The sequence below is a fragment of the Choloepus didactylus genome, chromosome 20 (assembly GCF_015220235.1).
Source record: "Choloepus didactylus isolate mChoDid1 chromosome 20, mChoDid1.pri, whole genome shotgun sequence".
NCBI classification, from domain to species: domain Eukaryota; kingdom Metazoa; phylum Chordata; class Mammalia; order Pilosa; family Megalonychidae; genus Choloepus; species Choloepus didactylus.
In genome coordinates, this window is record NC_051326.1 from 32,506,645 (window position 1) to 32,523,231 (window position 16,587).

At 45.6% G+C, this 16,587-nt stretch overlaps 1 protein-coding gene across 3 annotated transcripts in view; it reads left to right on the top strand.

Annotated features, from left to right (window-relative positions):
- The window catches only part of SCARA3 (scavenger receptor class A member 3), a 40,681-nt gene that overhangs the window by 18,834 nt on the left and 5,260 nt on the right, over nucleotides 1-16,587 (top strand). For 2 of the 3 annotated variants that reach the window (XM_037813321.1, XM_037813320.1), the window contains 4 exons: nucleotides 2,250-2,348; nucleotides 3,600-3,719; nucleotides 8,673-8,771; nucleotides 9,746-10,789. In XM_037813321.1, coding sequence (XP_037669249.1) covers nucleotides 2,250-2,348; nucleotides 3,600-3,719; nucleotides 8,673-8,771; nucleotides 9,746-10,789 — 1,362 coding nt within the window. The remainder of the gene's footprint in view (nucleotides 1-2,249; nucleotides 2,349-3,599; nucleotides 3,720-8,672; nucleotides 8,772-9,745; nucleotides 10,790-16,587) is intronic. The other variant, XM_037813322.1, reaches the window with a different exon arrangement.

The window sequence follows — 16,587 nt, forward strand, 5'->3', positions numbered from 1 at the left end:
ACATACATATATATGCACAGAAACATGAATATATACATACATATTTTACAAATTATGAGTTCATAGCAGTACCTCGAATTCCAATCATTTTTATGGGGCTCCTTCTTGCCTTCCCCTATTCCATATTTCTATGTCCCTTCTTCCACAGTGAGAACCCTGGATCCCAGCCACACCAATGCATTTACTCAGTGCTCATTCATGTGTTAGTCTAAAATAATTTCGGAATTGCTTCATCCAGGCCACAACAATAAACAATAAACAATAAACCTACTAGAAAAAGCTCAGGACTTGTTTGCACTCCTTCCCTTCTCATACATCACCCTACTCCAGGCAGAGGTTATGTAGTCAAAGCTGTGTCATAAATTACTTAAATTTGTTCTTTTCTTCGTTCTTTTTTATCCCTTCAGTGTACTTATTGTATTTGTTCCAAATACAATTAGTTTCATTTGTTTCATTCATTTTTCAGTTATTGATTTAATTTTGACTATATAGTTAATATATATGCATGCTTTCAAAAGTCAAAACTGCAAAAGGTAATAGTCATAAAAGTGTCACTTCTTCCTGTATCCCTTCCACGCTTCCTCCCTCATCCCTTGTATGAAACAACTTAATTTGTTCTATTTATTCTTCCTGTGTTTCATTTTGTAATGATAAGAAATATACATATCTTTCCTTATTTTCCCTTCTTTCTTGCAAAAAAAAGTTAGCATACTATAAATACTCTCTTGCACTTTTCCCTTTCCACTTAATCATAGCTCCTGGAAATTACTACACATTAGTTAATTGAGATTTCCTTATTTATTTTTACAACTGCATAGAACTCCATTGTGTGTATGTATACCATTGTGGGTACATTGAACCAATCTCCTATGCTTGTACATTTAGGCAGTTCTCAGTTTTTGCAATTACAAATAATCCTGCAACAAATAACCTCATCATATCTATCTTCATATTGTTGGAGTCGTATATGCAGGGTAAATTCACACAAGTGTGATTGCTGGGTCCAAAGGTAAATGCGTATGTCAAATTCTCCTCCATAGCATTTGGGCCATTTTGAAATCCCACCAGCAGTTCCCCACAGACTCACCAACAGAATATTGTCAGGCTTCTGCATTTTTGCCAGTCTGATGGGTGGAAAATGGTATCACAGTGTAGTTTTAAACTGCTTTTTATCTTATGAGTGAAGTTGAACATCTTTTCCCTTCTTTGAGGGCCTTTTGCATATTTTTTTTATAAACTGTCTGTTCATGTCTTTTGTCCATTTTTCTATGGGGTTTTAGTTTTTTATTTCCTCCACTTAAAAAGCTTTTCATAAATTTGATATATTAGTTCTTCATCTGTGATATATGTTGTGAATATTTTCTCTCCTAGTTTGTCATTTGTCTTTTGGCTTTGCGTATGGTGTTTTGTTTTGTTTTTGCCATGCAAAAGCTTTTATTTTTATTTTAACCTTATGTTGTCAAATGTATCAGTCTTTTCTATTATTGCTTCTGGATTTTGAGGCACAGTTTTAAAAATCTCCTGAACAATCACCTCTGAAGCAATATAATTCACATCGTCAGCTTGCATCCCCCGCTCTCCCAAACAGAAGCTGGGGTGGCTCAGTCCAAAACCATCTCTCATTTCCTTTCTCAAACCCTCCCTGGGGGATTTGATTCATTCTGCCATATTTTAGCCATCTTCCTCCTCCTCATTCATAAAAGGCCAAGAATCCCAAGAGGCAGGTGTAAGGTGTATAGGGAGCTAGAAGTATCTTCTGAGGGAGGAAGTATGTAATATAGGTCTTACTTAGGGCCCACGTGATCTGAGAGAACAAGTACAAGTCTTGAGACCTGCTCCTCCCACAGGTCCTTCAGATGCCCTGGCTGGTCCGTGGCAGTGTGAGGCAGGGTTCTGTGCCCATGCTGCATCCTCTCACCTCATGTGCAGCCCCCAGTGCTGAGCTGGTCCTAAAGTACACAATCAGTGGCTTGCAACATGGTCTGTTTCTTTGCCAGCTTATGGGAGGTCGTGAAATCTCCTCACCCAGAGGTGTTTGGACATCCCAGTTCCTCAGCCACTGATTCTTACCTCCATCCTCCTTTATCTGATTACAGTCAGGTCACCTGGAGGCTAAAGTGGGCCGACTTGGACCCAGGGGCAGGGATGAGCATGGGGCGTGGGGACTGGCAAATGGGTGGGGCAGTTGGAGAGGGGCAGGTGTGGTTGAGGGCCACTGCTGGGGTCTGACAGCACTGGCTCCATCACAGTGAGGTCGGCCAGTGGTGACGGAAATGCGTTGTGTGTTACAGAAGAGGAAATGGCTGGTGAAGACGAGGACGCGCCGTCCTTCCCGTGCACACAGGAGGGTAAGGGCTCTGGGGACCGCCCTCTGATCTCCTCTCTCGCCTGAGGAGAGCCCCTCCCTGCCCCCATCACCAGGCTGGTGAGAGACTTGTTGTGGCTCTAGATGGCCTCAAAACTCAGCTGTCCTTCCCCACTCCTTCCTGGAGGGAAAGGGGCAGAGGTGCGTGGCCTTGGGTGGTGCAGCACAGATGAAATCAAATGTTGACACAAGTGACATTTGTCTCCAGGGCTCCTCCTGAGGTCTGTCAGTGACCTCTGCCCCAGCCAGGCACCTAGTCCCCAGGGCCTGTCTGTCGGCCCAGAACTGCTTTCATCATATCCCCTGGCTCCCAAGTCATCCATCCATCTCAGGCCCTTGGAACCCAGCTTGGCATTTAGTTAATCTGAGAAACAAATGCACCTGAGCTGTTACTAGGCATAGGGCCTATCTGTGGGTTTCGGTATAGACTGGAACAGTAATCATTGACCTTGGTTGCACATTGTACTCACCTATAGAGTGTTAAAAAATACTGATTCCTAGATTCAGCCCCCAGAAGTTTTGATTAAATTTGGTCTGGAATGTGAACTGGGCAATAGGGTTTTTAAATGCTCCCAGTAGTTATAATGTGCAGCCAAAGTTGAGCTGGGCTGAGGACTTTCACAGTCAGGGGCTCACTGTATTCCTGGACTCTACCTCTGCGTGTTGGCACCTGCCAGAATAGCCAGGAACACCCTTACAAATATATATACACATATATAGGGTCCCTCCTTTTTCCACACCAGGGGCCCAACTGGTGGACCGCAGCTGCTCATTTGGTTTCGAGGAGAACGGCTGGGTGTGGGTTCTGGTGACCAACCATCTTGGTTTGCCTGATAATGAGGGATTTCCATGACACAGGACTTTCAGTGCTAAAGCCCAATTTATCCTGGGAAAACCAGGATGAGTTGGTCACCTAATGGTGGAACAAGGCCAGCTGGCCCATTTTGTGGATTATCAATAGAAAAAAGAGGTGTTTCCCCACACCACGGGCTGCATGGTGATACCACATGGGGAGGAGGGTAGGGGTTGGGTTCTTAGAGGACCTGACTCTGTCTCTTCTACTCCTGAAAGCTCTGGGACTAATACAAAAGGAAACAAGATGGCAAGAGAATGAAGATTGGGAGCAACTCCCCTTCTGCCTGGTGTGAAAGGTGATGAGACAGGCCAGAGCAGGATCATGGAACTGGCCCCTTAGCTCCAGCCTCCTAAACTGCACTCCTCTGTCCCCCAACAGGCCAGCCGGGGCCCCGCTGCAGCCGCTGCCAGAAGAACCTGTCCTTGCACACGTCTGTGCGGATTCTTTACCTCTTCCTGGCCCTGCTCCTGGTGGCCGTGGCCGTGCTGGCCTCTCTGGGTGAGTGCAGGCATCTGGCTGGCCCAAGGCTCCCCCAGCCCGGGGCTGCAGGGATCTCTGCAGGGGTCAGGCACTGAAAACCCCCCTGCAAAGAAGAACTCGGAACTCTGTAGCCCAGGGCCTCACAACCAGCATCTTTCTGATGAGAGAATCTTAATGGCTGATCCAAACTGCAAAGACTAGCTCCTAATTTCTGGTCAATAATGAGCTCTGTGGCCTTGAGCAAAGTACTTCCCTCCCAGGATCCCTGTTTTCCCACTGGTAAATGAAAGGCTAGGACTAGGTCAGAGGTTCTCAACTTCAGCTGCATGTTAGAATGACCTGGAAGCTTTAAAAAAACATTGATGCCTGGATTAATGGAATTACAATCTCTGGGAGTTGGGGCCTGGGCATTAGCATTGTTAAACTCTGGATGACTCTGTTACACATTTAAGGGTTAGAATCACTGGATCAAGTGATTTCTATTTCCCTTCTGTTCTGGTTTTCTAAAGCTGCCAGAATGTAACATACCAGAAATGGATTGGCTTCTATGAAGGGGGTTTACTAGGTTACAAATTTACAGTTCTAAGGCCATAAAAGGGTCCAACTAAGGCATAAACAAGAGGATACCTTTACTGAAGGAAGGTTGATGGCATCTGGAATACCTCTGTCAGCTGGGAAGGCACATAGCTGGCATCTTTTCATCCTTTGTTCCAGGGTTGCATTGCTCTCAGCTTCTGATTCCAGTGGCTTTCTCTTTAAGTATCTATGGGTTCTTACTTTGCTTCTCCAGGGCAAATTTTGGGCTTCATCTCTTAGCTTAGCATCTACAAACATCTTTTTGTCTGTATCTCCAAACATCTGGGTCTGTGTCAGCTCTAAGCTCTGTCTCTCTCCCTGAGCTCTCTTAAGGACTCCAGTAAAGTAATGAAGACCCACCTTGAGTGGGTGGGGTCACATCTCCATGGAAACAACCTAATCAAAAGATCCCACCCACAATAAGTCTGCACCCACAAGATTGGATTAAAAGAGCATGGCTTTTCTGGGGTACATAACAGTTTCAAACCGGCCCACCTTCCATGTTCTATGTGAGTGTTTTTCACAGTGTGATTCAAAACCAACTTGCATAAAAATCATCCCCAATTTGTTAAATTTGAAGATTTGTTAAAATGCAAATCCCTGTTCTCCACCCAGGTCTATTGAATCATAGTCCTGTAGGTGAGACCCTGGCATCTGAAGTTTGGTGCTTCTCACACATACTACAATTGGTATGAATATGGTAGCTGACCCAGGCGATGATGTGCTGCCAGATTCATGCATTTCTATCTTCTGGACATGACCAGTTTATGGTTAACTGATTATAGCAAATTTAGTGGCTTCTCACTGCAGTCTTGTTCCACTTATAGTTTCAATGGAACTTCTTTACTAAGGGAAGCCCATAGGCTTACTTGTTCCAATCTACCAGCTATTAGGGACAAGGCTGGGACTAGGGTGAGGCAAGCGAGGCACCAAGGGTGTCACTCACTCCCAGGTGCTGACCCTACACTTGCAGGATGCCGAGAGTAGGTGCCTCCTTAAGACTGAGGCATCACGTCCTCTCTCTGGTTAGAGATATTTGTAACCAGCCTTCTTGACTTGAAGGCAAGAGCCAGCATATTAATGATTTGGATAAATACTAACCATCTTCCAGTAACCCAAAAACCCAGCACCTACTCTGTGCTAAGTACTGAGAACACTGAGATTGAGTCAGTTACATTTCCTTCCTTCAAAGATTTCACCGACAAAGGGAGTGGTTCTCAACCTTGTCTGCACATTAGAACCCTTTGGAGAGCATTTTAAAATACCAGTGCCAGAGCCCCACTCCAGATAAATAAAATCACGATCCCTGGGACAGGACCCAGGCCTTATATTTTTTTGGAGCTCCTTAGGTGATTCCAGTGTGCAGCCAGGTTTGAGGATCACTGATTTCACGAATTTCCCTCTGTCCCATTCAGCATCACCTCCTGCTAAATCTCTTCACAAGGCTTCGCCTTTCAGAAAGTGACCAAAATCCTTGACTGGAGGAGGGGAGGAGCCGTGGTCCCACCTCTCCGAGGCAGCGAACTGGCCAGGAGAGAATTTATTCAAGTTCCAGGTCAGCCCTTTGGGGGGCCTCGACCCAGTGCTCCAGGGACCTGGACACATTCACGAAGCCCCAGTAGCCACAGACTTGAGCCCAGAGAAGGGCTCAGGCACCAGTGCACCTCAAAGGGGACAGGCACATATTGAGTACTGAGTACAACAGTGTGCCAGGCACCATCACATACATGATGTCTTGAATAATCTCAAAAAAAAAAAAAATAATTAGAAACCAAACCCTGAAGAAGGAGGTTATCCCCATTCCACGTATGAGGACAACAGATCTAGGAAGGTGAAATGATTTGCCCCATGATCCAGAGTGAATGAGCAGAGGCTTATAAGACTGAGGGACGGAGAGTGTGCACTATGGGAGTCATGGAGACCTTTAGGGTTTCCTTCATTGTTTTCATACTCCAGCCTGGGTCCCCCAGGCACCTAGAACAGTGCTGGCACCACCCTGGCCTGGATGGTGGGTGCTCAATAATGTCGTTGAATGAATGACTATAGATTTGTAGTGTTGTATGTATGTGAATGACTTAGTCCTCGTCAGTGCTTTGTGATCAGGACTGTGGGCAAAATCAGAAGGGTTGGGAAAAACTCAGTCTTACTCTTGGTGGACATAGAAAACCCACTATGCTCATTTGATCCAGTAATTTTTGCAAGTATACTATAGGCCGAGAACCATATTAGACGCTGGGCATATGCTGCTTAATAAGACCTAGACCCCACCTTCGTGGAGGGACCCTAGAGCAGAGGTCAGCAAACTTTTTCTTAAAGGGCTAGATAGCAAGCCTGTAGGATATGCAGGCCACGTGGTCTTTGTCAACACCAGCCAACTCTGCCTCTGTAACACAAAAGCAGCCAAAGCCGACATGTACACAGTGGGGGTGCCTGTGTTCCAGCAGGCATTGGACTGATGTTGGCCTGCAGGGCATAATTTGCCAACCCTTGCTTTAGAGCATTACTCTATGAACATTTTTGATTGTGTACCCTTAGAGTAAAAAGTTGATTTAAAATGCACAGAAAAAATTTGATGGCCTGATGGATGAATAAAAGGAGAAAATAGATGGAATATGATAAAACGAATGAGGCAAAATGTTAATTGTAGGATCTAGGTCGTGGGCACTAGATTCACTGTATGATTCTTTCAGTTTTTCTGTTTGAACATTTTTATAAATAAATGTTGGAAAAGATAATAATTGATAGGCTCTCACCTCCAAAATATACCTATTTATGTGTGCTCTTCACTATATATTATACATTAAAAAACACAGTTTTAAAAGAATGAAAAAAGAACAAGGTCTAAAAAGTAAGGAAAACAGAGAAATAAATGAATATATAATTACAAATTGTGAGCTGTGCAATGAAGAAATTAACAAGGTCAATTATGTGGAGCAAGGCTGTTGGCTATAGGTAAACTTTACAGAGCATATGAATAGAAATCAAAGCAAGCAGTCTCCTCCACTTCTGTTTCCCTGTCTATACATGGGATCTTAATTGGTGGCAGGCTCAAATGGAATAACTTTCATAAACTGTAAAGTGCTAGTCTAATATAATAGCGATTCCTAGGCTCTCTCAACATGTCGCTATTACTAGTTAAACCTCTTGAGAGCTCCGAGACAGACAATGTTAATTAAAGCCCAGAGATTCCAAATAACTTGGAATTATAGAATCTTGGCACCTGATAAGAGCCTTAGAAGTCATCCAGCTCCACATTCATTTTACAGATGATTAAATTGAGCCCCGGAAAGGCTAATTGACTTGTCCAAAGTCACCCAACAAATTTAAGGCAAATCTGGGGCTAGTATTTGAGTTACCCACCTCTTTTGGCAGTGCTAATTCCATACCCCCATACTTGACCTTCAGAGGATCTCAGAGAACAACTTCTTGATCTTCATTTCAACCGATGCCCTCCTGTCCCTAAACAGGCCAGCCAGACACTGGCTGGAGAAAGCCAGGAGTCCTGCTGTCTAGAAGTAGTCTAACACTGACCCTTTAATAGGGTGTAAGGCTGCAGGTGGTAGTGTAAACCCATATAATCTTTTCTGTGAGGCAATCTGGCATCTCATGTCAAGGACTTCAAAGGCGTTAATACCCTTTGGCCTGAATTTACCCTAGAAGAATAATCATATATATAAAACGATATGTAAGGATTATTGCTAAGATCAGCACTACTTATAATTACGTATCAAGCTTTATTTAGAGGCTTAGAAAATGAGGTAACTTAAGTGTCCCCAACAAGAGGGAATTTTTATATAATTGATAAATCATTTATATAGACTATAATGCAAACATTAAAAGTAACTATTTTTTAAATTATTTAATTCTCATTGGGGTAATGCCTGTGATTCAATATCAAAATATAAAACAAAATTTAAAAAAATAGATGAGATATTCAGAACAATCCATCCCAATTTTGGTTTTGTTTTCCAAAAAGTATGTATGTGTGTGCATAATTTATATATATATATATAAAATATATACTATATATATAGTAGAAGAGATTTATGATGATGTCAATGACAGTTATCTTTGGGTGGTAGGATTAAAAATATTTTTCAATTTCTTTTTTATATTTTTCTGAATCTTCCCTATTCAATTGTATGATCAGGTCCTATTTCTAAAATCTGCAGGGAGTGGGGAGGGAGTTGGGAGGTTTTATTTTGTTTTTTAAAGGAATGTGTGGCCAACTCTGGCTGTAAGAAGCATCTTTTCTTACCACTATTGGGAAGCTCACGAGAGAAGAGCACATGGTTTGGCTTCAGAGGGGATGATAAAAATGGCTTCTCAACAAATGACCATTGTTTATCTGGGCTAAGATCTCACCCCAGTATCTCATCTGTATTTCTCCTTCAGTTTTCAGGAAAGTTGACTCTCTCTCCGAAGACCTCTCCTTGGCCCAGTCCATTTATGACAAGAAGCTCGTGTCTATGCAGGAAAACCTCCAAGGACTGGGTAAGTGTTCTGTGTCCAGTTGTGCTAATGGCTATAATGTAAGGCCAGTATAAATCGGGGTCGGACAGGGGTTTCCCCCCATGACATGGGGCCCAGAACAGGGCAACACCACTAGGCACAAGGGAAGGAGCGGACAGCCATGGCTGCCTGCTTCTCTCTCCAGTTAGAACACTGTCCATCTGAAGGAGCTGCTACCCTGGGGCAGAGGGTTTTGTGTGGGGCACAGCTAGCCTCCCACAGATCTAGCCAGCCTACAGGTGCAGAAGGCAGCCAAATACAGCCACATTCCCAAAATATCCTCAGGTATCTGACATTATTTTGAAGGCCTTCCAAAGCCTTCTGACAGGTCAGCCCTTGACTGATCACTACCTTAAGCCGTGCCTCAATTCATAGTGCTCTTTGCATCCTGCTTTAACAAGGAAACTTTTCAGAGAGAATGAGACTGAAGGAACCAGTAGAAGGTTTAGAGGTGGTCTGCTTCAAGGGAAAGAAAATGTCCTGGCCCTGCTGGGTAACATTTGGGAAGCCACTTTTCTGTGCCTCCGTTCCTCTTCAGTGACAGGGAGAAAATCCTGTGCGTCCTTCACAAGTTTATTGTGGGAGGATCAAATAAGATAACAAATATAAAGATATTTGGAAACATTTTAAAATAAAGTGTAAGTGGGAGGTTCTCAGCAACCTGGGAAATGTCATGAAGATATATTCTTGAGAATTTGGTGGTGAGACACAGAAATGTCCCAAGTCCTAAATTTCTGATCATTGTAAAGACATTTGGTAAAAATGAGATTTCATAGAGATGACAAGGTTCTCTCAAGAAAGATTTTGTAGCAGGACTTAGGAAAGGAAGGAGGGAAAGGGAGGGGGGTCGGGAAGCCACTTGTCGATTCATGATGCTCTGAAACATTTAATTTAAAGAAGCAAGCTTTGTCCCATGATCCCTTGGCAACTCAAAATTCTGTCCCTTTCTCATGAAGACCTGAAAGCCCTGAACAACTGCTCTTTCTGCCATGAGGCTGGGCAGCTAGGGCAAGAGATCAGAAAACTGCAGGAGGAGCTGGAGGGAATTCAGAAGATGCTTCTGGCCCAGGAGATCCAGCTGGACCAGACCTCTCAGGCCCATGAACTGCTCTCCACCACCAGCAGTCAGATCACCCAGGAGATGGGCAATTGTTCCTTCTCCATCCACCGGGTCAACCAGTCTCTGGGGCTCTTCCTGACCCAGGTGAGAGGCTGGCAGGCCACTACAGCCAGCCTGGACCTCTCTCTGAAGGACCTCACCCAAGAGTGCTACGACGTCAAGGCTGCAGTGCAGCAGATCAACTTCACCGTGGGGCAGGCTTCAGAGTGGATCCATAGGATCCAGAGGAAAACAGATGAGGAGACCTTGACCCTACAGAAGATTGTCACTGACTGGCAGAACTACTCCCGGCTCTTCAGCAGCCTGCGCACCACCTCAGCCAAGACCGGAGAGGTGGTCAAGAACATCCAGACCACCCTGGGGGCCTCCTCACAGCGCATCAGCCAGAATTCTGAAAGCATGCATGACCTGGTGCTGCAGGTCATGGGCTTGCAGCTGCAGCTGGATAACATCTCGTCCTTCCTGGACGACCACGAAGAGAACATGCACGACCTGCAGTACCACACCAACTATGCCCAGAACCGGACAGTGGAGAGGTTTGAGACACTGGAGGGACGCATGGCTTCTCACGAGATTGAGATCAGCACCATCTTCACCAACATCAATGCCACTGACAACCATGTGCACAGCATGCTTAAGTACCTGGATGATGTGCGGCTCTCCTGCACGCTGGGCTTCCACACGCATGCCGAGGAGCTCTACTACCTGAACAAGTCGGTCTCCCTCATGCTGGGCACTACGGACCTGCTCAGGGAGCGCTTCAGCCTGCTGAGCGCCCGACTAGACTTCAATGTCCGCAACCTCTCCATGATCGTGGAGGAGATGAAGGCAGTGGACACGCAGCACGGAGCAATCCTTCGCAACGTCACTATCCTACGAGGTGAGAGCCACATCCAGGCAGGGCTGCCACAAGGCTCTCAAAGGGCCTTGGTGATCTTGCTATCTACAGGAGTAACCAGTTTTAGGCAAAAATTCTAGTGGGCTAATAAATCCAGTAGCAAATGCCTAGGGCAACTTGCAGCTTTAAGAAAAGTAGTTGTGCACCTCCTTTGTAAAGTGTATTATGGCTTCCAAGACTGCCTGGCATGCAAATTTGGATTTTCATATATTAGATTATTTAAATTGGGAATAGAGAAATAGGCAGACCTTGTCTTTTGGAGACTCTGGCTTCTCTTGCTTTCTCCTGTGCCCTCAACCCATTCTGCCCCTCAGATGCCCATTACTCTGTTGCTCTTTTCTCCTTCCACATCTTCCCATGCTCCTCATCCCCTCCCCACATCTCAGCAAGAGACCTGATGATATCTTTCACACTTAAGTCCAGAAAATGGAAAAGGATTGATGAGTTCCTTCTCTAGAGGGCAATTTATATTTGAACTGGAGGGACGTTGGGGTGGAGTTCCAACACCATGAGTTATCCCTTATAACTTTCGGAGGTTAGCAAAACGCATTTGGGTTAGGAGGGGGTGGCAGGCAAGAATTTCTTGACAGTTTTCATGCCCTGCCCAGTAATTTTTTAGAGAAAATGTTATTCCTTTGGTTGTTGCTTGCTTTCCTTCTGGACTAGATCATGGTCAACCACTTTTCTAAAGTTATGAAAATAAGGGAGAGAAGCCAATATTGTATGGGTCCTTCCAGTGTGCCAGGTACACTACTCATTAATTTATACATTCACTCAACAGAAATGTGGTGAAGACTGTGTGTTAGGTCACTATGCCGTTGGAAAGGATTGAAGGGAAATCAGAGAGGCCTCTCCTTGCCTTCATGGGTTTTAGAGTTTGGTGAGGGACCAGTGACGAGACAATCTCAGGACAGTGATAGGGAAGCACATAGAAGGACCTCAACTCCTTCCTACAGTGTGACTGGGTGAAATCTGAACTGAGACCAAAAAAGATGAGGAGGACAAGGGCAGGTGCAGGAGGATGGAGATGGGTGAGCAGAGGAGTTCCAGTCGGATATGTAAAGGCCCGGAGGAGAGAGTGTGTGGCACAGAGTATCTCCGTTCATTCTCACTGCCCCTGAAACTCTGGACCCAGAAAGCCTCAGTTCTCAACACCAAATAGAGGCCTAGCCAAGCTCACGCAGCTAGCAAGGAGTGAAACAGGATTCAAATTTAAGGCAGTTCAGCTCCAGGGTTCCAAGTTGCCTTGAGTAGCCTTTTATCTCCAAAGTCGCATAAATCCCCGACCTTCTAAAAGCACCCGAGCAAATGAGCTATGCACCTAGGTAACAGCACAGCTGTGGAGGACAGTTAGGGCATCTGCTCCTGTGGACTCCCCCACCAAGTTCCCCAACAAGGGATTAACCTCTGCCTCCCCTTGGGACAGCTCTACCCTCAGTTTGCCCTTAGAGTCTGTATTGAAGTGGGTTATCTGACCCACTCTTTTAATTTAGTAACTTGAAATACCCTATGGCTTCTGCTTATGAGTATTTTATTCTAAAATGAACATGGTTTCATTCTTTCCTCAGTAGTATATTCACTGAGTTTTTCTAAGTTTTCCTCCCGGAAAATGGTCCAAAGGACTCTCAGTCTGGGTTCCTTTACACTAGGAATTTGGACGGCTACACGCAGGTTCCATGACTCTTCTGCAGGAAGTGTGTGTCATTGTGGGAAGAATGTTAAACCTGAAAGCTTAGCAGATCTTGGCTCTAGGGAATAGAGTAAGTAGCAAATGGAGATTTGGCGGATACCAGACCTGAAATTTACATTAGGGGATCCAAACATCTGGGCCCGATCATCCAGGGAACTCCAGAGGAGCCACTTACTGGCAAGAAGAAGGCCCCTGTGATTGCACACAGCTCTGTTCTCTCCACAGTGCTCAGATTTGGAACCAACCTCGCTGATTCTCTCATTCTTTTTAACCATTCTGTCCCAAACCTTTTTTGACTTCATTTGTCATTGGACACATCTACTGCCACTAGGGCTAATTTTTTCTTTAATGTAAATTAGTTAGGGGGGAGGAAACAGTCCTCTTTGCCTTTTGTTATATTTTTGCAACTAAACCAGGAACTGAGTATTTCTATGGTAACTGAAAACTTCCCATAATATTTCACCTAAAATATGTATTGTATGACCCCTAGTGCACAATGTTCCAGTGACGGGATTACTAGATAGTTCTTACGGTTCATCCTCGAGCAGTTTTGCGTTTTTGTTGCCTTCGATCTAAGAACAAATGAAACATAAAGCTTTCCTGGTGACAAAACCCATTCATACACTTTGTGTCATTTCATATATTTGTTGTCTGGGTGTTGAAGAATGAGCTCAAGGTCACTGTGTTTTAAAATCCTGAACTTTTGCCGTGATTCTGACATGCACATATCCAGGGCTCAGCTAGAGGAGGAAACAACGAGAGCGTGAGCAAGCAAATAGCAAAATCACATGCCATTCAGGTACTTCTTAGGTTTCATGGGAGGAACCGAGAGCGAGGAAGAGAGAGATGGTTCCAGTGTTGGCAGGGGAACCATTTGAGAACCTCATTCTAAGTCTAACCCAACAACAGCCATGGGGATTTATACTTGTTCCTGTCCTATTAATGGCAGAGTCCTCAATGAAGGGCCTCATCTTAGCTTGAGGGCACAGGTGGGACATCCGTTTGAGCTACATCTGACTCTTGGTTCAATCTCTGGCATGTTTGTCTATTGGCTGACATTCCTTCTGATCATTAAAGTCACCATGTGTAAAATCTCTCACATCTGAAAGAAAATTTCAGGAGCAGAAGGCATGTCTCTTCATCCATTCATTCCATCCCCAGACAGGTGCTGGCAGACTCTGATGCTGGAGCTGGAAGTGAGGTCTCCTGCTGCCTCCATGCAATAAAGGGAGAGGGATGGGACTGGCCAGAGTCAATGCGGAAGGTGCCAAGTGCTGCCTGAAGGGCTGGGACTTCTGAACTACATGGGAAAGGGGCCTGGCTTCTAACCTGCTGTGGGTCTTTAGACACAATCACTTAATCTCTTAGGGCCTCTGGATTTTTAAATTTGTAAATGAAGGGGTAACATTCTCTGATCTCTAAGACTTCTTCCAGCTCCATAATTTATTCTGAGTTTCCATTTGCTCAACAGAAAGCCTGTGGCACTTCCATAGTCTCAGACATTTATCTCTTTTTACTCTGTAGGATAATTGTCTGTGTCTATGCTAAGCAGTATCTAAGCTAGGACTATGGCCTGGGAATTGGAGATAGAAAATCATCATCATTTATTAGCTGAGTGACCTTGGGCAAAGCTCTTGGCAACTGTCAACTTGATCTCCTCATCTGCAAATAGGACTATTAATACCTGCCTTGCTCATCCCACGGGGCAGTTGTGAAAATCAACAGTAACAATGGATGTGAACAAGCTTTCTTAAAATCTAAAAGTGTATCGCCATTAAGGGATTATTATGAATCTAAATTGCTTGATAGGAGAGGCCTAGTCTAAGTCATAAGTACCCAACAGAGGGCCTGGCCTTTGGAAGGTACCCAAGAAATGTTTGCTCAGTGAATGAATGAATGAAAGCATGAGCAAAGTGTAGAAGTTGAGGATGGGCAAGAAGGGTGAGATACAGAGGGGTGTAGTGTGCAAACTTGTTCTGTACACACAACCCTCAGTCCTACTCCCACATCCGCAGTGTTCAGGAGTTTACACGCTAAAAAGGAAAAAGCAGAAAATGTCACATCATTCTCTTGTTTAGACCTTCAGGGTTACACCCTTATTTCTAAGGTGTAGCCCTCGAAGGGTGTTTACCAGGGCCTCCCTACCACTTTGTCTAGCCTTGAACTGCAATTATTGTCTCCCCAACACCACAAAACTGCCAGATGCTCTGTCTCAGCCTCTCTGCCCCTTGTTCCTTATAGCAAATGCATGCCCAGTTCCCTTTTCTCCTGGATCTCAACTCCTCGAGTCCTGGATGCCTCGAGAGTCCTGAACTCCAATTTTGTTTCCTCAGCCCTGTGAACCTAATAGCTGCAGCTTTTCATTTGGCTTTGTTTTCATTTCCTGAGCTGTTCAAGTAAATACCATGAAATGGTTTGACTTACACAATGGGAATTGATTAGCTTACAGTTTTGAGCCTAAGAGAAAATCCAAATCAAGCCCTCATCAAGGCAATGCTTTCTCCCTGAAGACTTCATTCTGGGGCTGGCTGCCAGCAATCCTTGGTCCTTAGTTTGTCACCTGGCAAGGCACATGGCGGCATCTCCTGGTCTCTCCCTTCTGTCCAGGTTCCACTGATGTAGCTTCTTGCTTCCTGTGGCTTTCTCTCTCTGTGTCTGAATGTCATTCTCTTGTAAAGGACTCCAATAATAGGACTAGGGCCCACCCTGACTGAGGTGGGCCACACCTTAACTGAAGTAGCTTCATCCAAAAGTCCTATTTACAATGGGTTCACACCCACAGGGATGAATTAAGCTTAAGAACATGTTTTTCTGGGGTATGTGCAGCTTCAAACCATCACAGGCTTCTAGGCCTATCTTCCCAAACCAATTACCAACAACAAATACCTTCAGAGGAAAAGCAACATGGAATGTCAGCCTTCTTTCACTGAGTCTCCCTTCTCTCTGGGATCTTGGCCCTTGGCATCTCTCCAGTGCCTTCCAAAAGATGTTTTAGCATTTTATTTCACCATTCTCTTTGTTCTCAGTGGGGGTTTAGTCTGCTACGAACTAGTCCATCATAGGCAGAAGTGGAAGCCCATTGGCATTTTTCCAATGCTCCTTGGGTGACAACAGCCAGAACTGAGAGTCCTGAACCCAGGCCAGTATTCTCACTGAACAGAGGGAGCCTGAGGTCCAACGAGGGACAGAGACCTTTTCAGCCACCCAATTTGTTAATATCAGAGCCAGGGTTCAAACCTAGGTCTCCTGATTTCCAGGGATGTCAAACCTGGGTCTTCTGATCTCCAGGCCAGTCTCCCAAGAGACACTGCTTCAGTTTCAGTTTCCCTTCTACCCTTGCCAGCTGCCAGTTGCCTCTGACTGTTTGATCCACTGTGTGCCCCTCCTGTCCATGGGCAGGGAAGGTTGCTGCCCTGAGAAACGTGGTACTTCTGCCAGCACCCTCCTTCCCCCAGCCCCCGGCTACTCACAAGCAGGCCACCTACTTGTCACAGACATGCAATCAGCTGTGGCTTGACCCTAAAGGGCCCGCACTGCCTAATTACAGCCTATGGCTTCCTCAGTAATTCTCGGCCTCCCCAGGGCTCCAGGATGCTCTGTTCCTCCCTCCCAACTCTGCACTCAGCCACTGCTGCTAGCGTTTCCTCCTTTAGCTTAAATCCTAAATGTCACCCCTCTGCTCAGAGCAGCAGTTAGCCCTCTCCTTCTTTGCCCTTTACTCCTGCCAATGTCAACCTCCGGTCAGGGACACCCCATTCTGGAGAGTGCCGTGGTCAGCCTCATCCACTTCCTTCCCGCTCCACTCTCCGGTGCACTAGAGCTGTTGACTTCCTCCCGAGCCAGACCAGGCCCCTCCCAGCGCCCGAGTCTCTCGCCCCATGATTCATCGCTGACCCAGGGGCAGGGAGGCTCTACTCACCTGGGAAAGACCTCCTTCAGGTGACCCCTTCCCTGCTCTGTAGAGACCCTCAGTACCCCTCAGGGAAAGGCTCAGGGGCCTTCTCCCTCCTCCAGGCGGCACCCAGGGTGGGAGGATGAGAAGCTGGGGAGAGGCCGGGGAGCCTCTGTGCTCTGGAGGAGCAGAGGCAGC